At 37.3% G+C, this 24,090-nt stretch overlaps 1 protein-coding gene across 2 annotated transcripts in view; it reads left to right on the forward strand.

The window, feature by feature from the left end:
- The window catches only part of PCSK6 (proprotein convertase subtilisin/kexin type 6), a 251,900-nt gene that overhangs the window by 164,254 nt on the left and 63,556 nt on the right, over positions 1-24,090 (forward strand). For both annotated transcript variants that reach the window (XM_069098448.1, XM_069098449.1), the window contains exon 13: positions 1,981-2,117. In XM_069098448.1, coding sequence (XP_068954549.1) covers positions 1,981-2,117 — 137 coding nt within the window. The remainder of the gene's footprint in view (positions 1-1,980; positions 2,118-24,090) is intronic.

Below are 24,090 nucleotides of genomic sequence, written 5' to 3' on the forward strand. Positions count from 1 at the left end.
GAATGAATGAATGAATGAATGAATGAATGAATGAATGAATGAATGAATGAAAAAACAAATAAAGTATCCATTTTTTTCCAGGCACCTGTAGGTAACAGTTCTGTCTTTACTTCAAGTATAATTTTTTTTTTGCTGAATTCTCCAGAATATTTTGAGAGTTTATATTTGTAGTAAAGATGGTTTCTTGCCTATTAGTTTATAAAAATAACAAGTTTCTAGTGTATAATTCTAACTACTTGATCTGGTTTTCTAGGTATCCACAATAGATGCTAATTTTTTGTAGCCTGTTGTATTGTACTCTTCATTGCATAATTTATATGGATCAATGGTTTGGGCTCCATAAAGATAAACTTTGTGTAATTTTGAGTAGCAATAACCCGATCCTGAAACAGTCACCAATCCCTCCTTTTTCTGTGAGCAAATCTACATTACTCAACCATTTGTTCTCTACATCTCTGTGGGCTGAATCCACATGGATTCATCCTTGGAGTGATGCACCTTCTGATTCCACTTATATTATAATCATAACTGTTATAGCAATGTTTTATTAATATAATTATTAACATTTGTACTGGTGATATGGTTCTACTTTGTTTTTATTATTAAGCAAGGCTATAGAATCTCTTTTGGAGGTTTGGAGATTTGTTTGAGTTTTTAAAAATAGAACATATTTTTGTCTATTTGAGATTGTTTAGGTATAGCTATAGTGAAGTAAGAGGGGTGGACTACGTGATCTCTTTTAAGATTCATGTAGTCCTCCCCTGTCATGTTTGGCTATGTGGCACAGCAGAAAGAACATTAGGTTTGAAATTAGAATCCTTAAATCTAAATCCTTTCTTGAACACTTAGTGTAACAGTATCTTCAGTCTAAAACTGAAAGGCATTTCAGAGGCCATCGATTTCATCCCCCTCATTCTACAGATGTAGAAACTAAGGTCCAAGCAAGTTAATGGCTTGGTCAAGGTCACACAGGTAGCATAAGCATCAGAGATGGGGTTTGAACTCAGTTCCTCTTACACTAGAGTCCCTATGCCACCCTTACTACATGGGCCTTTCATTTAATCTCTCTGGGACTAGGTTCCTCATCTTTAACATGAGGGTGGAACAGGCATGGACTAGGTTCTCTCTAAGATGCCTTTTAGCTGTAAATCTGTCATAATTTTCATGATATTATTTAGAAAATCAGTCCCTTCTTTATTTTTCCTGTTTTATCTTCTCACTTGAACCATAACTATTTTTAAAAAATTAGTTGTATATAATCAGAGAGCAAAAATTTTTGTCAGGGAGCGTCATGAAGACATTTTAAAATATTTATTCATTCATTTCCTTAAAAAACAAATGGACAAAACTATCTATAGGAACAAGTTCTAAGCAGACAATGAAAGTTGTAAGTATTAAGAAGACAATGCTAAATTAAGTTGTGTTGCTTAGGTTGTGTGGTATAATATGCACCATCTTTCAGAAAGGAAGCTATTGCTGACATAGTCTAGATGAGATGTCATACACTCTTGACTCCTTTGAAAAGAGTAGTCTAGGGGTGGCTAGGTGGCACAGTGAATAGAGCACTGGCCCTGGAGTCAGGAAGACCCAAGTTCAAATCAGACCTCAGACATTTGACACACTTCCTAGTCGTGTGACTTTGGGCAAATCACTTAACCCCAATTGCCCTCCAAAAAAAAAAAGAAAAGAGTAGTCTAAATTTGTGAAATAACTAAGATCAGGAATATAGTACAATAACAAATATTAGCAGTATAGCCAGGAAAGACAGCTTATGAACCTATAAGTCGTAGTAAGGTAGTCTATACTACACAACCAGACTGGAACTCATGAACATATTCTAAGCAACTATAATAGCCTTCCCTAGGCATGGTAAATTGGAACAATAATTCCAATCTGTAATTTTGGTGAAGAGAGCTTCTATTCTTTGGAATTCAGATTTTTTCCCCCTGTTATTTACTGATGTTGAATCTCAAATTACAGATTACTTGATCATTCAAATGATGGCTTTACCAACTGGGAATTTATGACTGTACACTGCTGGGGAGAAAAAGCTGAAGGAGAATGGACTTTGGAAATCCATGATATACCATCCCAGGTCCGTAATCCAGAGAAACAAGGTAAGTGACTTTAGCAAATGGAACAATAATTTTTGTGATTAAACTTTTTTTAGTTTCAAGTTTAATAAAGCTCATGGCAACTTTAATATTAAAGCTCTTTTATTAACAGAAAAAAATGCTGTTTCTTTATCTATAACCTCTATTCAGTGAAGCATCCCTTTTCCACATCGTTTAGCACACTTAGTCCTGTTCTGGAACAGGAAATCTTTTTTAAACTTCTTCCCCATTTGGACAGGAAAAAAAATTAGAGATGTGTACATTTCTCAAAAGTCACTTTTTATTGGATTTTCACAGATATTTCCCTTTCCTTTTCCATTTTTCTGTGACACCTTCCAAAGCAGTGAATCAGTTCCAAAGAGAGGGGAGAGGGTGACCTAATCTGCCTCTAGATATCCCAAATGTTTTAACTTCCCTGTTTTGTTAGGTGTGGGAAAGATGTCACTGACCTACTTCCCCCCTCAAAAAAAACCCCCACAACTCAAAAATCATTGTGAATTATTAAAAGAGAATGCCCCAGTCCTTAAAATTACTAAAAATTTTCCATTTGATTATTAACATTTAAGGTCACTCTGTCTTCACCGACATTCAGTAATTTGTTTGCTATGTCACTGAATATCTAATGAAATCCAATGTTGCATGATCAATTGTTGAGACCTTTGGTTTATGAGTTATGGGAAAGAATGTGGAAACTGGTGCTATTTCGATTTATTTTTTTTATTTGTACATCTAATTAGTGTAACCTGTGTATCTGTTGACTCCACCTTCCCTTGCTCCTGCTACTATAGTTGAGGTTCACCTTGATATACATAATCTGTCACAGATTTTTTGGTTCGTACCCTCACCCAGGGTTTCTCCTGAGAACATCAAAGCAGAGCAACAAATATAAAAGTCTTAAGGAATCAAATAGAAAATGCAAAGGACTTGATACTAGGCATAGAGGGGTTGTTATCCATCTGAATCACTGGAGGGAAAACCCACAATTCATCATGGAGCCACAGGAGTGTTGGACAACACATTTTAGATGCTAGAAAATTCCATGTAAAGGAAGGCATTTATGTTGCTAAAGTTAAATCCCATGGATGACAATCATAGTCTAAACTGTATCTGAACCCATAAATAACCATAAGACCTTGCTTTCCCCCCAGGAACATTTCACAATCACTTTAGACTTAAGAGTGTCGCCCTAGTACTGAGACCAACTCATACGTGAACAAAGAACTCAGGATTCCTAGGGAGTCAAACATCCTTCTCCTTTGGTGGGTCCTAACTGCCCTTGAGACCTAGACAGCTCACATAACCAGCAATACCAACTAAGAGGTATATTTGCTTTGCTCCTCTACACCAAGACTCCCTTCTAATATTATGTTGTTTCACCTTCTTGCCGATGCAGATGGTGCAGCCTGCAGGCTTCTCTCCAGGTTCTCGGGAGGCTGGGTGTTTCCTTCTCCTCTCTAAGTTTCTCTAACCCAAAGTCAGTCTCTCTCTCTCTGCATTTTCATCTGGCAATGCTTTCTTCTGTTTTGAAGGGGAGGGCATATGGAGTCAATAGGTTTTTTTCTAGGTCCTAGAGTGTGTGTATTTATTGCCAGTTCCCCCATTATTTAGCAGTTCTTGAAACCCAATGGCTCGCAACACCCTGAATCTCTGGGTTAACAAGAACTACAAAGGGAATCATTTTCTCTTTGACTTGCTTGGAAAAGTAATATGTCAGTCACCAAACATTAATTAAATGTTTACTGTGTGCCAAGCACAGTACTAAATGCTGAGAATATAAATAGAAGGAAAGACAAGCCCTGCCCTTTGGGAGGTTCTATTCTAATAAGGGAAGTCAACATATAAAAGGAAGTTGACAGAAGGTAGAGGGGGAGGTGTAAGAAAGGAGTATAGCCTGTAGGAGAATGAGGTATACGAGGTATGAGCTACCTTCTTAAGGAAATACTGGGAAGAGCCCTTCAATTAGAGGGAGAGGTTTTGTGCAGAGGGTACTTCCAGTGTGTGAATTGCAGTGAAACTTCCACCATGATAGGACATGACAGAACAAGTCTAGGGTGTTGCTGGAACATCTAGGTCTCTACAGATGTTGGTAAAAGGATAAAACTCCCGTAGAGGCACTCATGATGATATGCATATGAGGTAGAGAACAGACTTTATTTCTCCCCCATAGGAAACAGAACATGCAGAGGGCTCACAAGAGTCCATAAATAGATGTAATACTTAAAGTGATACATAAGCTCCCCTTGGAAGGGAATTTTACATGGAATTAGTAGTGGAACAAATCTCTGACACTCTAGTACATCCCTAGCTTTCCAGAAGGAAGGAGGGAAGGAAGGAAAGAAAGAAAGGGACATTGATTAAGTGTCTGCTATATGCTTGGCATGGTGATGCCATGCTTGACAAATACCTCATTTAATCCTCCCAACAACCCTGTTATAGGAGCTATTATTATCCACATTTTTCAGTTGAGGAAATTGAGGCAGACAGAGATTAAGTGAATTGGAGCCTGGGGTCACACAGCTAGTAAATGTCTGAGGCTGAATTTGAATTTCCTTTTTCCTGACTCCAGGCTCAGTACTCTATCCACTTCACTACCTAATTACTTCAAAGGAGCTTCACAGATTTTACACAGTCTCCCCAAAACTTGTAGTTCTTCCCTGTGACTTGGTCTTAGGAGACAGTATTGTAGCTGAGAGGGCAAGAAGACAGTCTCAAATCCTGCCTCATATACTTACTAATTGCATGACTCTGGGCAAGTCAAAAAGCAGATATGTGTGTACATACACACACGTATTTGTGTATGTGTATATGTATTTGTGTGTACATGTATGTATGTATATACATATGCACATGTTTATTTGTCTTGAATCCTGATAGATCATAAACTTCTTGAGAGCTGACCATGTTTTATATTTCTTTAATAACCTTCACAGTACCTAGCATATGCTAGATATAAAAGTATTTGATAAATACTTGTTGAATAATTTGATACCAAATATATGACCTACTTTCCAGATCTTACTTTAGATTAACACTCAAAATTTGCAATAGTTTTTAAAAAGATATTTCCTCCTTTTAAAACGAACTATACTATAATTCAGTTTGTACATTTCAAAAATAAAATCAATCCAGCCTTTTCCAAAGGAAGATACATTGCCCATTATTTAGTGTGAATTTGAAATCCCTTCTTTTAATGGCTGGGCAGGATTCAGAATATACTTTTTTTTTTTAACAAGACCTTTATCTATTGTTTGGTCCTAATTTTCCTAATGCATGTATGATACTTATACAAATGTCTGTATGATTGCTATGTGCCAAGCATTGTGCTAAATACTGAGAATACAAATACAAGAAGAAAGTAAGTGTCTGTCCTCAAAGAGCTTACATTCTAATAAGGAAAGACAAAATATAAAAGGAGGCTGAAAAAGAGAAGGATGGGGAGGAGTAAAAATGGAATACTGCCTGTGGAAGAATAAGGCATTGCTGGCCTAAGGTTCCCAGAACCTTAAGGAGGTTCTGGGAGGAGACCTCCAATCAATGGGAGAGGCTTTGGGGCAGAGGGGCCTTCCAGTATGTGAATTGCAATGTTGCGGTGAGGCATCGAGATAAAACCTGTACAATATACGTATGCATACATAAATGTGTATTTGTATATATACATATGTGTATATATGTATACACACCTATCTATACACCTATACATACATGCACACACATTACATATATACATGTGTATGTGCAGTCATTACATATTCAGTAAGGATTCTGTTACTGAGTAAGTCTCTCCTTTCTTACAGTAACAAATGAAGTGCAGCCAGGATGACAGCCCAGTTGTTTCTAGGAGCAAATCAACACAAATTCCCTCATAACTGAATTCTCTTTCTTGTCAGATAAAATGAAGATAAAGTAGGCTGAAAACCTCTATCCTCACACTTTCAGAAACCGTCATGACTTTGTAGAATTAGATTTTTTTTCATATTTGTGTGGAGACATGAATTAACACTCATGACAGCATAATATTCTGTTATGTGGAGTTAAAATAACTAAACTCCATTTAGAAAACATTTTTGGAGAACCTACTGTGTGCTACGCACTGTACTAAATAGTCCTGGGGATACAAAGATATAGCACATGATCCAAGCCCTCAAGGAATGTATAATATCACGGTCCCTGCATTGGAAGGCACAGTCACTGTCACCCTGAATTTCAAGTGGACCCAGAAAATAAGGGAGATTTGTTTATTTTGTGAAAGGCAAATGATACAAAGGCCTTTTTCTGTAATAGTTTCTTTAGGGGCCTTGAATTTAAATCTATGTCCCTTAAGTGTATCAAAATTACTTTTAGTAAATATTGAGGAAATTAAGTACATCAAATTATTACATGTCCTGTTAAAAGTACTAATGTGTATGTGTGTGTGGGGGCGGGGCGGTGTCTTGGATACCACCCAAGATGACTTGTATATGAGACCTCTTATGTACCACCTTTTTAATGTGCTCTACTGGTACTGGCCCAGAAGATATTATATTACTACCAATTGAGAACCATCATTTTTTGCAGTTGTATGATAGAGTAGTTTGCCTGTGATTATCCTTATGTAAAATTGCTACTCCTACATCTACCTCCTATGACTTGTATAATTTGGCAAAATTACAAATTTCACTCTGTGATTTTTATCATTTCTTCTAACATTCTTCCTTCCCCCTCAACCTTTTTAACTTTTTTTACTGCATTCTTTTCTGACTACTGTTTGATCCACATTCAGAGCATTAAAAGATTATAAACTAAATACCAATCAACAACAGATGAATGTTGTAACACAGTAATAAAAATATAATGCAAAAAAGTAGAAATAATTCTCTGTGTCTAACCATTAGTCGGGCCCTTGTTAAATTACTCTTTCCAATTTTGTCTCCAAATTTGAAATAAGGGGAGAGAAATTGGATGTGTTCAAAAGATATAAATGGAAAATAACACTTGTGAGGAAAAGTTAAAGGAGTTAGTGTTATTTTGTCTAAATTAATAGTTCTCCAGTGACTACTAAATGACATCTTATAGTAACATTAATGTTTTTAATATGACAGGGCCTATATTTTTGCTTCTGGATTGCATAATAGGCCACATTACTATCTCATCAAAAGAAATGCCAATTTTTTTTTAGTTTTGCTATGTTTTCACAACTGGTCATCCATGGGGTCTTTTATGTCTCCTCTGTGGCCCATAGACTATAAAAGTTGGAAAACCACTAGGAGAGTAAATAAAAAATTGAAGAATTCTTTACTATCTGCAGCTCTGAAGGATTATTTATTTAAAAGGTCTAGTAGGCAGTTATGGCACAAGTGAAGAACAATTCATTAGGACTTCGCATTTCCTTATTTTTATGTCATTAATTTGATGTACGACTTTGGACTACCATAAAAATTCTAATACCTCATAGTAGTATGGAGCTGACTCAAAAGCTTTGAAGTATTGGCCAAGTAATAGATGATGTGTTGCTGTCCCCAAGGTCCATTTCAACTAAGGAGATGCCTATAACCAGGAAGTGATGAACTGCTCACCAAGTGATCCATGGAACAGGCAAAAATCAAAGTGGACCTCAGTCTTGTACATTTAAGAACCATTCAGTAATTCTTTGACCAAATATAAACACTAATTTCACCGCTGGGACTATTAATGTGTCGTCTTTGTCCAAAGATTTACAAGCTAATATCGTACAGGTAGAAGATAGGAGGAAGATCCATATTGATATTGACATCCTCATTATAAGTGAAATCAAAAGGCATAAAGAAGTTACAGCTCAATAAAAGAATACCTATAAGGATTTCCTCAGACAGTCAAATAAAGGAGTAGTGAAAATGATTTTATTATTTGCCTAAAGACAATAAGGAAATCTCTCATTTCATGGTATACTTGGCCAGCCTTGTCTTTTAGTGCTCATGATGAACATATCAAATAGATCACTGTGAAGGGAGATGTAACCTTCACACCAATATCTGTTGCAGAAGACAAATAAATAGAGAAATTCTATATGGAGCTGCATAAGAACCTTCAAATTAAGTGAACATAAACTTTGAGTTGTGATGCACTCAGTCTAAAACTGGGCAAAGAGGAGGATGGCAAAAACTGTATTAGCTAAATTAATAATCAAAAGTAAGCGCAAAAGGAGAATTTTGAATGTTAAAATAAACAATTTAAAATGAAAAAAATGATTAAACTAATAAAACAAAGCACTGATTCTTAAAAGCATGACAAAATTCATAAAGCATTAACTAAGTTGACTAGAAAAAATCAAAATAACAAAAGAAAAATGAAAAGAGGGAATTCATAAATAGAAAATAGAAAGGAAATGAAGAAAATTCTCAGAAACTACTATACCTGATTATGTGGCAACAAAACTGAACACATAAATGAAACATATATATCTACAAAAAATATAAAAGACCCAAATTAATAAAACTGGGCATAGATAGCCTTGATAACCTAATCTTGGAAAAATAAATTAGACCAAAAATGAAGTCCCATAGGAAAAAAAAACACCTAATATCCCGAGACTGACAAGTAAATTCTGTCCAAGATTTAAAAAATAGCAATTCTTGTGCTACAAACTATGTTCAAAAATAGAGAAGTCATTTTACTAAATTCTTTCTGTAAGACAGAAACAGTCGGGGCAGCTAGGTGGTGCAGTGAATAGAGCACCAGCCCTGGAGTCAGGAGGACTTGAGTTCAAATGTGGCCTCAGACACTTAACACTAGCCGTGTGACCTTGACAAGTCATTTAACCCCAATTGCCCTGCCCTTCCCCTCAAAAAAATTTTTTAATTAAAAAAAAAGACAGTCCTAATTCCAAAACAAGGGTAGAATAAAAAAAGAAAAAATATAATTGCAGACAAATGTCACAAATCATTTGTATGTGGAAATATTAAATAAAATACTGGTAAAGAGAGTGTGGGAATATATCCAATTTAAAAGAAAATTTGTGATCTGCATAGCAGAACATAAGAGAGGATTCAAAATATGTAACAAAATTTTCATTTCAAGAAAGGCTGTATGATAAATAATACATGTGTTGAGAATTGTCCATCTTTTCTTTGCTCCCTTGTAAGTTTTCTTTTGTCCTCTGCTGTTCACTTTTTTACCTTGTTCTTTTTTTTCTTCCCCCCAACCCCCTCCAGAAGCTTACAATAAAGTTTAGATATGTTTCTCTATAACTATAGATATATACATACGCATTATTTCTTGATCTCTTATAATTTCACTAGCTTCACTTTGCCCAATTCTAATTTTAAAGGTGTCATTTTCTTCCTTAAGATTCTGGATCAGCTTTTTCTAATTGGTTGACTTTCCTTTCATACCCTTCTTGTTTTTCTTGGATTATTCTTATTTTCTTTTTTAGTTTTTCTTCCATTTCTATCATTTGATTATTAAAGTCTTTTTTAAGATCTTCTATGAATTCTTTTTGGGCAGGTGACCATTTGACATTACTCTTTAGGGGTTTCTTTACTTCAATATCCTCCTCTGAAGATAAACCCTGGTCAATTTTTTTTTTCATTTCAATCAAGTTAGATGTGTGCAAGAGCCAAAATTAGGAAAATATTTCACCTTAAAAGTCATATTAATACCAAAAACAATGACTGTGTGTCAATGTATACAGAAAAAAAAATCCTTCAATAAAAAACTTCCGTTTATGTTGAAAACAGTAAAAAGCTCAGGAATGAAATATTTCTTTGATATGATCAAAAGCATTTATAAAAATTCAAGAGCATGCCTTATTTAAAGCAAAGAAACCCTGGAAAATCTCCTAATAGGTTAAAGCAGGCATTTATTCCTTCATTTCTATTAACAAACAGCAGAAAATTATAAGTAGTATGCATTATTCAAAATTGATACATTAAATCGTTGTTAATAGTTCACTCCTCCACTCACCCCAGAAGGTACTGCCATGGACTGGAGTAGAAGAAAGAAAGGAGGGTGGGAAGAAAAAAGGCTTTTATTAAATGTCTATTGTGTGTCAGGCATTGTATTCTGCACTTTACAAATATTATCTCATTTAATCCTCACAACAACCAACCCTGTGAAGCAGGTGCTATTATTATCCCTATTTTATAGTTGAGGAAACTGAGGTAGATAGCATTTAAATGATTTACCCAGGGCCACATAATTAGTAATGTCTCAGGTAGGATTTGAACTCAGTTCTTCCTGACCCCAAGTCCAAGGCTCTTATCTTTTGCACTACCTACTTAGCTGCCTCAATGATGGTAATAATTGTGTAATAAGATATTCTGATTAAATCAACCTGGGATTAATTTTGAGGGCACTTACTCCACCAATGGAGATTGTAAAGCATTGAAAATTTAGTCTTAGAAAATTGCCTGAGGCTCAGGAAATAAAGTAATTTGTCCATGATCTCATAGGTATAAGAGGCAGAATTGAACCCAGGCTTTCCCAATTCTAAGTCCATCTATCTATGCACCCTCCCTATAGTCTTAACACATCAGAGGAAATAAATTTAGATATACTAAGAGATACTAAACATGAAAGATATTTCCTAATGAGGAAATTGATTAAAGAATAGAAAAGAAGAGCTCATGTATTTTCCATCCTTATAAATCTTTAACACAAGTAATAGTCATCATTCTTACATGACTGTGTCAAAGGACTAACAGTCAGTGTCATTGTTCTCTCCACTCTGAAATTCTATAATTTTATGGAATTCTCCTGGGATATTTTTCAGTATTTGTAATGTAATGCCAAGCAAAGGCAACTTCCCAAGGTTCAAAATACCAGCATAGTGTGATAATAATGGAATATAAAGATTCCCCTGTATTGTCTTGGTTTTCAAATTGATTGTGTTAAAACCCAGAGTTTGTTAATCCCACCTATGTGTAATATAATGCCAAGGAAAGGCAACTTCCCAAGGTTGAAAATACCAGCATAAGTGCTCTCCATTTTATTCAGTGATACATACAAGATACATTGCCAGTCTCTTCATTAATTCATCCTCTGACTGCAGAACAGTCTAGGACCCTTGAAAACATTAGCAAAACCCTCTCCCAGGATTTCTGTAAACATACAACAAGAAAATCCTTCTTCAGGGCTTCGGAACCAACAGCAAGGTTCCCAGACCCCTGCAACAACAGCACTGTCCTTCACCAGTGGACAGTATTCACTCTGTCTGCGGGACAGTCTCAGGAGCTCTGAACCAACAGCCAGGTTCCAAGACTTCAACAACAGGACTGTCTTTCACCAGTGGACAAATCTGGCAAAACAACATCAAAACAGACAGACAAAGTACCAGCAAAACAGCCGTGTCTCCTCAGTCCTTGGCAGCTCTGGGTGGCAGGTCTCAAAAGTCCAGGGCAATTCAAAGTGGCCCTCAGCAATCCTCTCAGTCTCTCTCTGCCTCCATGAGGGTGCTGCTTGCAAAAAGTTCTTCTGCCTCTCTCTTGTGTCTCTCCAAATCTACTTCACCAGCTCCTCCCAGTTCGTGTCTCTCTTTTCAAGTCAACAAGTCCATCCCACAGGTGGGATTAACAAGCTCTGGGTTTTAACACAATCAATTTGAAAACCAAGCCAATACAGGGGAATCTTTAAATGCCATTACTATTACAGTATTGTCAAGAAATTTTCTTTGTCTATTCCCATAGAGGGTTCTGTTCATGGCATAAACCAACCAGGACTTGTTGCACCCCATGTCTTTTGCCAGAAATAACAAGTGCAGGCGAGTGTTATATCATTGTTATATTACAATAAATTCTTTCTCATCACGATGAGGAATGATTTCTAGGAGATGATTAACCTTTTTCTGTTTCCATCTTCTCAGCCATTGCAATCAGCAGCTCTTTCTCCCCATTTATTCCTTAAAGATTAAGAAAGGATTAGCTCACCATTGATTCAACTGGAATCTTTCTTTCTACCATTAGTAATTTAAATGCACTCTCTGATTAGATACTCCTATTACATAGATGCACCCCTGTACAGTCTGTTTGCAATACAAACATCTGACCACAGACCATGCATTGAACCCTTTTCATTAGCTTGGAAGCTGTAGCCACCCAGGGAGGCATGCTGAAGAGGGTAACTAAACCAAGTGTATGAGCATCCCTGCTGAAGTAAAGAGGAAAGAGTAGAAAAAGAGCAAAAGAGGGAGGCTTATTATCCATCTGCCTCCCTGTGCATGTACCTCATTTTACTCATGTAATTTCAATTTGCATTGGGCTTTTTGGAAGCAAAGTTATTTCACATATATTGTCTGAATTGATTTGTTTCCCAGGATAATAATAGTTCACATTCATATTGTAATCTTTCAGGAAATCTGTGATTCCGTCAACATGGGTACTCCCATCAGTAGTGCATATCACAAGCCATTCACACCTTCTCATCCTACGAGATTCTTTTCTGGTATCTTCCTTCCCTTAAATCCTCCTCCACTCAACATGGTCAGGTCTTTATCTAGATCTCTTGTGGAGATACTAATAAAGCACATAGTCTGTCACTCACATTTTTGTAGAGTTCCTTAAAGTTTGCCAAGCATTTTCTTCACAATATCCCATAAAACCAGTGGTGTAAGTATTATTTTTCCCACTTTGCAGACTAGGAAACTGAGATGTAGTTAATTTAAGTGAGTGAAACACAGCTGTACAGCTGATGAGCAGGAAGCCAAAACCATAAAGACTACTTAGGAGGCCATTGCAATAGTCTACTTTTTTTTTTTTTACTTTTCATCTCTCCCACGAATTGTAGTTGGATTTGTGCCCAAGTTTCATTTTTCTTTGAGGCTTTAAAAGTAGATATTTTGGAGTCATTCTTTTCTAGGTTTGTTTTAGGGCATCCCTATGACCATAATAGCTCTTTTTGGTGGGATGCTTTTTGTTTGCTCATTCTACTAATGTAATTCTTAACTTTGGACTTTATGTGACATCGTGTTATTCCAAGATCTTAGGGATAGCTTAGGCTAGGTATCTACAAGCTTTCAGTGCTCCCAAAGTGGTGTAATCTGGGAAAAAGTCTAGTGTTCAGCAAGTTCCTGACCTAGGTTTTGGTCTGCTCAACATTTCTATGGGCTTGTCCTTGGTTGAAAGTTCCAATAGACTTGCTGGGCTCAGCCACAGTATTCCAGCTGGGAAACTCTGCATGTTCAGAGGGACAGAATTGGAGACTCCCCTTTGGTCTGGGATTCTTGCCCTAGCTATTCCACTCTGGGCTTCAGAATGGGCTAGGGATTGGAACTGAGACCCTCCTTTATGGGATCAGAGCCACACAACTACTGCTTGTTTCTGAATTTGTTCCTTGGTACAGCCTAGGGGCTATAAGTCCCTGCCTTGGAGTGCCACCCTGTTGAAAATCCCCTCCTCTCTCCACTCTGCATCTCTGACCCAGAACAGAATAGTGAGTGACAGAGCTGTCAAGTGGCACTTGTTCCAGCACCCAAAATGAGGTCACTCTGCCCTGTTATGAGTCTGGGACTTTGTCTTGCTCTAGAGCACACCCTTGTCTTCTTTCAGTTCCTGGGTTATGGAATGCTCTACCCAGCATCCTCCTAGCCAGATCCTATCCCCAGGATCCACAGACCTCTCTGTCTCCTTAAGCAAATCTGGGCTAGAAAAAAATGACACTAGTTTTTTCTTGGATTTCCCATTTAAGACTTGGTTTGATATGTTTTCTAGATCTTTGTGAAAAAGGTATGTTAGAGAAGCTGGACTATACTTCTTCCTCCTACTCTGCCATGTTGATTCCAACCTATTACAATAGTAGATAAGAAAAGAGGATGGCCAAAATTAGGGTGGTTATAGTAGAAGTGTCTGATTTGAGAGAGATGAGAAACAACAGGAATTAATTAATTATATCGGGGAATATGGAGGAATATGAGGGAGAAAGAAGAATCCAAAATAATTCCAGGATGATGAGCCTGAGTGACTAGGATGATACTGGACCATAGCACATTAAAATAGAAATAGAAAAATCAGTGGGAAGTGAAGGCATATGAGAAATTATGTTTTGGATGTGTTGCTTTTGGTAGCCTGTGGGCTAGGTATTCAGGTGACAAGAATTTGCGTGGATTAGTGGAGTTAGCTGTTATTTCAAGTGGACTCTCAGAAGCCCAGGATGGTAAAATGGCATCACCCATGGCACTTGAGCAAAAGTGGGTATGCAGAACAGTTTTTAATTGGCCTATAGTCTAGTGATTAATGTCATGCTCAATGCCAGGCTTCCTGCAAAGAGCCACTTCTAGGTGCAAAAGTTGGCAGCATGTATTTAATCCCTCCCTTGCTTTTGAGTCAGTGGCCAGAGAGCAGCTTGTAGTGAACAATTCTCCAGTGAGTAAGAATCTGAATATTTATCAGTACCCCAATAGGTAAATGAGTCAGCACCTTGTTCCACAGGGGAGACACACACACACACACACACACACACACACACACACACACACACACAGAAAGACTGGTCTTGTAAAAATCTAGCAACATTCCACACTCTTTCCATTCTCCAGAGAAGAGTTAGCAGTAGACCTGCTCTGCCAAACATGGTGACCATTCAAATACCCATCACACATCAATGACTTTTCAAATACTTTGCTAGTAAGCATTTAGCCAGAAACAAAATGCAGCTGTAAAACTCTGGAAGGAAAAGAAGAGAGCTTGTTCAAAATGAAACAAGCAAAAGCAGGAAAACAAGACACACAATTACTGCAACAATGCAAATGGAAAGAATAACTACAAAACAATTAAAACTCGATGCTGTGAAGTTATAATAACAAAGAGGTGATAAGGCACCTTTCCTCCCTTATTTATTGAAGTAGGAGACTGTTATTGTGGAACACGACAGATGTTAGACTTTTTCAATATTTCGCTTTTGCTGAGCTGGGTTAATTTTTCCTCCTTTTAAAAGTTTTTGCTATATGTGAGCTATTTTCAGGAAAGGAGAGGTAGATTGGGAAATGTAAATAACATGAAAATATTAATTATCAATAACATGCTAGTTTTTTTAAAGGCAAGGAAGAAGGGAAAAAACAAAATAAGGAGATAAAATGAAGAGAGAGGAGACAAAGGAAAAGAGAATAAGAAAAAATACAAGGAGAAAGGAGAAGAAAGAAAGAGGAAAAGAAAGGATAAGACAAAAGAACATCCACTAGCATTTTTATACTTTTTTGTTTTTATAAGTTATGAAGTTTTTATTAGACCCTTTTATTTAATTTAGGATTCTATTTTGAGAGGGTAAAGGAATTGCAAAGGAGCCAGAGGGAGAAAAGACTATAAAACTATTATAGTTTAGAAAAATGTATCCTGGTAGGAAAGGTTAAAGTAGTTGGGATCATTTAAGCCCGAGGTATAACCAAAAATTTAAAGAATATTATCAGGAAGAAGTGGATAAACTCTTCTTTCTCTACTGAAAATTGAGCAAAAAAAAAAGGGGGGGGGTTTGAATGTACCCAAAATATTCTGTCAGGTGCATTTGCTAGGTTGGTTATTTTTATTTACCTACTTTTCTTTGTTACAACTTTTTTTTTAAGCAATTGGGGTTAAGTAACTTGCTCAAGGTTACACAGCCAGTTTTTTTTTTTTGTGTGTGTGTGGGTGCTGAGTATCTGAGGCCAGAACCGATCCTGGTTCTCCCGACACAGGAGCCGATGTGTTACAACTTTCTAACATTTAATACTGTCCAGTGATAGAATCCTCAACTGTCTTGAAAGTATCATGTTCCTTAGTACTGGTGCTATTGAGAGATGCATATAAAGGAAAGACTTTTTTAAAGCACCAAAAAACCTTTAATTTTAAAAAATTCAGCAAAAGCTATTTAAATTAGAAATGAAGAAGCCTACATTAGTTATTAGTGACTGAACTTGACTCCTGATGAATGGATAGCATCCCTGAAGTACTTTTATCCTAGAAAAGGAAATGAACCACTTCTAGATTGTTTAAGGGCAAAGCAGTAGCACATCTCTTTTTTTCTTTTTTTTTCTTTTTGGAGGGAGGAAGGCAGGGCAATTGGGATTAAGTGACTTGCCCAAGGTCACACAGCTAGTAAGTGTTAAGTGTCTGAGGTCATATTTGAACTCAGGTCCTTCTGGCTCCAGGGCCGGTGCTTTATTCACTGTGCCACCTAGCCACCCTGGAGGTACATATTTGTAATGCTCCAATTCTAGTTGTGTGACCTTGATCTTTCTTGACTCAATTTCCTCACCTATGAAATGGAGATTTAACATATACCTCACAAAATGAAATGAGATGATGGCTGTGAAGGCACTTTGCTAAGAGTGGTCTTATTAGCATCATTATAATTACAGTACCTTTTTTTTAGTCTTTTCCATAACCTTCTATAAACAGTATAACATTTGAATGTCTAGTGAATGTCCACACATGAGAGATAATAAAATATAGAGAAGGCACAATCACTACAGACATGATACTTATATGACCCAAAGTATTGATTAATGGGTCAATGTCCATCTGGGAGAAGGTCTGTAATAGAAAACTCAGAGGTTCTGTCATTCATGACTCTTCCTTATGCATCATCCCATTGTATCCATTCCTTTTGCAAAGCTCTGCCTATTCCACATCCGCAGTATTTCATCCATCCTCTTACCTCCATTCATGATTCAGACCTTCAACAACTTTTACCTGAAATATTGCTATAAACCTCCTAATGGACTTTCTCCTTCCTGTGTTCCCTTCTCCAAACCAGCCACTGGAATTGTCCAAATGATCTCCATAATGCACAAGTCTGACTGTGTTACCCAGCATACTCAAAAAGTTTCACTGGCTCCCTATTGCCTCTAGGATGAAATGCAAACTTAGCAGCTTGATATTTGAGACCTTCTACAATTTGGCTGTAACCTAATTTTCCAAAATTATTTCATATCACTCTCCTTTACCCACTCAAAGTTCTAGCCAAATGAATCTACCAGCTGTTCCCCAAATCTGATGCTATATTATCTACCTCCATGCCTTTCTACAAACATTCCAAATGCCTGGAATGCACTGTTCCTTCATTTCCACTTCTCAAAATCCCTGCCTTCAGGTGCCACATGACATTAAGAATCTGGAAAGTGTCCAAAGCATGACAGTCAAGATAGTGGAGGGCCTGGAGCCATGATATATGAGGGAGGATTCGTTTTTTAAATTGGGCAAACTTAGCCTGTGAAAAGAAAACTGAGGATCTGGAGTGGGATGAAAGAGGACATGATAGATGTATTTAAGTATTTGAAAGATTAGCATAGGGAAGAAGAGTTAGACATGTTCTGTTTGTTCTCAGAGGGCAGCATCAGGAGGACTAGGTGGAGGCCAACTTCAGCTTGATATCAGGAAAGACTTCCTCCCAATTAGAGCTATCCCAAAATGCTTCAAGAAGTGGTAGATTCCCTTCCTTGGAGGTTTTCAAGCAAAGACTAAAGAATCATGCATTGGGTGTGTTATATTGAAGATTCCTTCATGTCTAGATTTGACCACAAGGTCACTGATGTCCTTTCTAACTACAAAATTTGGGGATTTTGTGGTCCTCTATGAAAACTTTCTCTATCCACCACCCTCATCCCCTGGTATTCAGTGTTCTCTGTCTTCTAAAATATCTTTGTGTTTATTGGTCTATGCACATGTGACATTCCCCAACAGAATATGTTCCTTGAAAGTAAGGACTATTACTTGTCTTTGTTGTACCCAGAGCAATACCTTGTCCATCAAAGCCACTTAATAAATGTTTGTTAAAGTGAGAAGAGAAAACGGGAGGACACGACAGTAGCCTTCAAATATTTGAAGGCTGTTGTATGGAAAAAGAGGATAGACATGTTCTACTTCTCCTGATGATAGAATTCAAACCAATGGATGAAAGTTACTGGCACTTAGATTTTAGATTAATATGCAATAACAGTTTGAGCCATTAGTACAGCAGTAGAATTTGCTATCTTGGAAAGCAGGGTGCTAGGATGCTCTTGGTCACTTACACGAGAAGCAACTAGGTCTCACTGGACTCAGAATCAGGAAGATCCAAGTTCAAGTCCAACTCAGATATGTGCTAGCTGTGTGACCCTGGGCAAGTCATGTAACCTCTGTCTGTCTCAGTTTCCTCATATGCAAAATGGAAATAATAATATCACCTACCTTATAGGGCTTTTGTGAGGATAAAATGAGATAATGGTAAAGCACTTTTTAATCCTTAAAGTGATATGTAAGGGCTAGCTATTATTATTATTACTGTCATATAACAAGGGCTGAATGAAAATTGGTTAGGAACATGTGGTAGAAGGAATTCCTTTAGAGGAAAGTGGATTTAAGTAGATGATCTCTAAGGTTCCTTTCAACTCTAAGGTGTTAGGATTATAGATGTGACGAGACTATGATTGCTTATATAATTAAAGTGAGGTGTAGATTTGGCCACCATGTTGTTAATTTTTTCAGTCCTGGATTATGAGTACTTTGGCCAACATAATGGCCTTTTGTTGCGTCCCTGGTATTTGTTAAGCAGCTCTTAATTATTATCTCACATCCCACAGCCTTATCCGGGTCTATGCTAGTTAGATTATTATTGCCAAGTCTTCATTTCCCTTTGTGCTGGGTAGATGGGCCCAATCTGTCAATTAAAGCATAATAAATATCAAGTGCATATACCCAGAGAGCAGGAATAATTTAATTCTCTTCCTTGGTTCTTTTGATGATTCTCAAAACTATGAACTAAACCCGTAAGAGGCAACATGGCACAGTGAATAGAGGCAGGAGCCAGGAAAACCAGGGTTCACTTACTGCCTTTGACTTGTATTAACCATGTGATTCTGGGAAAATTATTCAATCTCCTAGTGCTCCCAGGAACTCCCTAAAACTTTATGTTACAAAGAAGGGGCTATATTTATGGAGGATGGTTGCTCAGTTGGAAATTCTTCTACCCATAAATCATAGGTCTAAACTTAAAACTAACAGACCCTTTGCTCTGGATGAAAAGCTTTAATATCTTTGTCACTAGTTTCAATTTCCTTCAAATCTACATAACTTCATTACTTGTATTATTCTTTCAACACAAAATTTTTTAATTATCTTAAAAGCCCAGTTAATGCTGGGTAAGATATTAAGTAATGAAGTGAGTTTGATGATATTGTGATTCTTTCTCAATCTTATGCCAAATTGAGCTTAGCTTTAGATGATTAAATTTCTCCATAATTGGGTCACTTTTGTTTTTTCATTTCATAGTAGTGAATTATTCAGCATCATACAAAATAGTTAACATTTATGTAGTGCTTACTATGTACCAGGTACTATACAAAGTGATTGTTGCAACAACCTTGAAAGGTAGATACTGTTATTATCCACATTTTGCAAGTAAGAAAACTGAGGCAAACAGTTATGTGACTTGTCTGTGGTCACACAGCTAGTTAGTGTGACTGGATTTGAATTCAGATCTTCCTGACTCTAGAGTTCTGTCCACTGAGTCATCTTGCTACCCTCCAGTGGAAAGATCACAAGCTCTCGTTGACAGCAGAATGCTGGGTTCAAATCCCACCTCTGATGATTACTACCTGGGTGAACTTGGTTAAGTCCCTTAACTTCTCTCGGCCTCAGTTTCCTCATCTCTACAATGAAGGCATTGAACCAGATGGACTTTGAGGTCACTCCAAGTTCTAGATCTATGGTTCTGTTATCATACATTTCCCTCTTCAGTTCTTATGCCAAGGAAAGAACTGAGTTTTGCTGAATTGTCTCTTTCCAAAAAGACATGGCACAGAGAGTTACTGAATATACAATCATATTTACAGCTAAGCAGGGTAGTCAGCTGCAAAGCCAGGAAGACCTGGATTCCATCTCCCCTCTGACACATAGTAACTATATCATTTGGGTAAATCATTTAACTTTTTGGTCCTCCTCAGTCTCTTCTGCTGGATCTTCATCCAGGTCCCTCCTACTACATAAACATCCCCTCAATGCTCCGTGTCCTCTTCTCTTTTCTCTATTATTTTGTTTGAGGATCTATCTCACCAGCTCCCTCCCTTATCATCTCTGTGTAGATGATTCCTAGGTCTATTTATCCATCCCTAACATTTCTCCTGCCCTCCAGTCTCACATTTCCAAATGTATATTGATCATCTCATACTGGGTATCCCAAAGATAGGTTAAATTCAGGTCTAAACCTGAATTCATCATCCTTCCACCCAAACCCTTCCTTCTTCCTAACTTTCCTATTATTGTTATCTTCCAGGGCACTCAGATTCAAAGCCTAGGTGTAATCCTCAACTCCTAATTCTTTATCACCTCCCCACATCCAAGCTGTTGCCAAGTTTTGTCTTTGCAATATCTCTCGTGTCAGCTTTGTCTTCACTGACATTTGCCACCACCCTGGTGCAGACCCTCATCACCTTACCCCTGGACTATTGCAGTAGCTTTCTGATTGTTCCTCCTGTTTTTAGTCTCTCCTCCACCCCCAATATATCCTCCACTCAGCTTTCAAAGAGACTTTCCTAAAGTGCAAGTAAATCTGACCATGTCACTCCCTCTCCACCCCAACATTTAATAAACTCCTGTGGCTCTCTTTTCTGTTACATCCAAAATCAAATATAAATGCCATTTGACCTTCAAAAGTCTTAATAGCCTGGCATCTTCCTACCTTTCCAGTCTTTTTGCAAGTTATTCTCTGTTTATTCTGTGATCCAGTGACTCTGGCCTCCTTTCAGGTCTACCAACAAGACACTCCCTCTCTCAATTCCCTGTATTTTCACTACCATGCCTAAGATTCTCTTCTTCATTTTCTCTGCCCCCTGGTTCCCTTCAAGTCTCCACTAAAATCCCAACTAATGTGTCCAGCCTTTCCCAAGATCCCCCCTCCCCACATACCAATGCTTTCCCTCTAAGATTGTCTCCAGCTTATCTTGTACTGATCCTATTTGGACCTAGTTGTTTTCATGTCATCTTGCTAGATTGTGAGTTCCTTGAGAAAGGACTATTTTTGCTTTACTTTACATCCCCAGTGCTTAGCACAGTGTCTGGCACATAGTAGGTGTTTAATAAATGCTTGTTGACATAATAATAATAACTTGCATTTACATAGCACTTTAAAGTTTACAAAGCACTTTACAAATATTACCCATGTTATCCTCCCAGCAATCTTGGGAGGTAGGTGCTATTATTATCCCCATTTTACAGACAAGGAAGTGGAGACACAGAAAAGTTAAATGACTTGCCCAGGATCACACTGCATTTGAACTTGGGTCTTCCTGACTCTAAGAATAATATCTTTCTGATGAAAATGCATGTCCTTCCCCCACCCCTACATTTTGATATCCTGAGGTAAAGCCCATTTTTTTCTATTGCAATTATGGCTTTGACAATCATTACCTCCTTCAAATTCCTGGAGCAATTATCTGCACCATTCTTTTAGCACTTAACTTATTTTTTTTCACATAAGTCCTGTCTTCTCAAGTAGATTAAAAACTTAAGGACAAGGATTGCACGAGCTTCTTTGCACATAGTAAGTGATGTTGATTCATTCTTTTGGACTCAATGAGCATTTATTAAGCACCTGTTGTATGCAAGACACCTTGTTAAGTCCTGGGCCACAAAGACAAAAAAGGAAACAGTCCTTAAAGAACTTACAGTCTACTGATTGTTGTCCTTTCTCTCTGTAAGATTTGAAAAAATCCCCATAGTTGTTTGACTCATAAATGTAAACTGAACCCCTCACTACTTAGTTACAAATCCAAGCTTACCTACCACATTACAGGAAAGAAACATCCATCTCATCCTTTATTCTCATGGTGAGAACTACAATTTTAGGCACTATAATTTAAATGAAAAAACATATGGAACTCACTTTCCAATCCTCTTTATGTAGTAAACATAATGCATTTTCTTTCATGGCTCCAGGGGGCTTTGTTTTTACATATTTGAATCCATACAGTAGCAAATAAACTGTCATGGGCAATTTATGGTATTTTTAAAAAGTTCTCTGTTATTTTCTTTAAAAGTAAGATTTCACTTTTTTCTCTTACCAATTAAAACATTCTTCTTTTATCTGATATTACCCCATCCCCTGTGTCACAGTAGGCCCACAGTCACCATATTTTGCAAACCAAAAATTATATCACATAGTCTGACAAAGGGATAGCCCTTTCAGAAAATCTTGTTAAAAACATCCTTTTATTTCTCCCAGTCAGAACTGGAATAGTTTCACAATTTATTTCCCTATGCCATCCCTAAAGCAGGTAGGTAACCCTTATAAGCATTTATAAGAGTTTTTGCTGTTGCTAAGTATAGGACAGAATATTGGAGGAGAGGGGAAATCATAGTAATAGGTATACCTAATCATTATATGAATGTAAAAGGAGCCAGGCCTGATCTTTCATTTTTCCTTTTTCACTCTTATTCAGAGAATCACTTCCCTTCCTGTGTCCCCTTATCCCAATAAGGTATGGAGAGGTAGTCCATTCAGCTTTGTAGTCCAGGGGGATGAAGAGTGAGTGTGGTTGCTGAGCTATCCTGACTTGTCGGTACATGTCTGAAAACTTACCTAACCTACTGGCTGTCAGCTCTCTACCAAGAAACCAAGATGAGTTGTATGCTCTACCATTCATGTAGATGGCAAGCTTCTTGAGGCCAGGGATTATATTGCTTTTGTCCCCGATAACTAGCACAACACCTGATTATATAACAGATGCTTAAAAATTCTTTTTAATCATTCATTCATTAAACACGTACTAAGTCTGGTGGATATTGTGCTAGGCACTGGGGATTAAAAGACCTCCCCCTTCAAAAAAAACAAAATCCCACAGTACTTGCCTTTAACATGCTTACATTCTGCTGATAGGACAGTTACCTGATTGTAAGTCTCATATTTCTTACCTCTTGCCTTGCTCTTTCACCGATTCATCTCTCTGTCCAAATATTAAGAACAAGCCTGACCCAGCCCACATGTTCCCTCTAAGCCACCCATCTACTTTTTCTCTAGTACCACACCCTGTAAAAAAAACCCCACAAAAATGACTAGTGAGATTTATTTGTTTTACAGATTATACTCCAAGACGTTTATCTAGACCTCAGCATCTCCTTGCTTTATAGGATCACTGATATAAAACTGGAAAGGAAACTTAGAATGCATCAAGTCTAACCTCCTCATTTCATAGATGAGGAAACTGAGGCACAGAGAGGGTATGTAACCTTCTGCCCAAGGTCACACAGTTAGGAAGTACCAGGATGCAGTTCTTCTTGACTGCACCTCCCATTACCCTATCCACAATTCCATGTTGCTTCATAGAGTAAAGTCTTGGGTCCTTTCCTTATACAACTGAACTTATAAAAATACCTATAAGTGTGCCTAGCATCCTTGGTGGCCATAAGGCTGGGAACTTTGCTTCCTTCAAAGCTGCATAGAAAGAATGAATGATCTTTGCAAAATATTGTTGTAGATATCACTGAGGTTGGCTTCTCATATTCGGTTCATTCTCTCATCCTGTTGTCAATGTTTTGAACTAAGTTGCTTCACTGGTCTTCAGTGAGGTTTCCTAAACTGTAGTTTTAGGATATAACATTATGGGTTGGGATTTTTCATTTAATTTTTTGTAGTTAGAAGATAAAATCCAAATTAAGTGGAAATACAAGATGTCTGAGACAGACAGGAACAGCAGGTAGTGCCTTTGATGGCTTAAGAGAAGACTGGTAGAAATCAGCTTACTGGAAACCTTGGTTATAGTTAAACTGCTAGACAACAGAATTTTTAAAAATTAACTTTGATTAACTCTGATTAAAGCTACTTTGTGTCCACCATGGTTACTTAGCACAATAAGGACCTCAAATAAATACTTGTTGATTTCAAATTGTGTCTTACATGTCCTATTCCGGTATTGATTTTTTCCCCTGCATCATGATCCTGCTTAGCAGATCCCTGGCTTCTGGAGGGCACCATAATAAAGATAGTATAAAAGCAAGGGTTCTTATCCTAGGGTTCATGAATTTGCTTTATGTACAGATTAGATAGATAGATAGATAGATAGATAGATAGATAGATAGATAGATAG

This window comes from Petaurus breviceps, unplaced genomic scaffold, assembly GCF_028583685.1.
Source record: "Petaurus breviceps papuanus isolate PSGF00001 unplaced genomic scaffold, PetGlider_PUasm1.0 37, whole genome shotgun sequence".
Taxonomy (NCBI): Eukaryota; Metazoa; Chordata; class Mammalia; order Diprotodontia; family Petauridae; genus Petaurus; species Petaurus breviceps.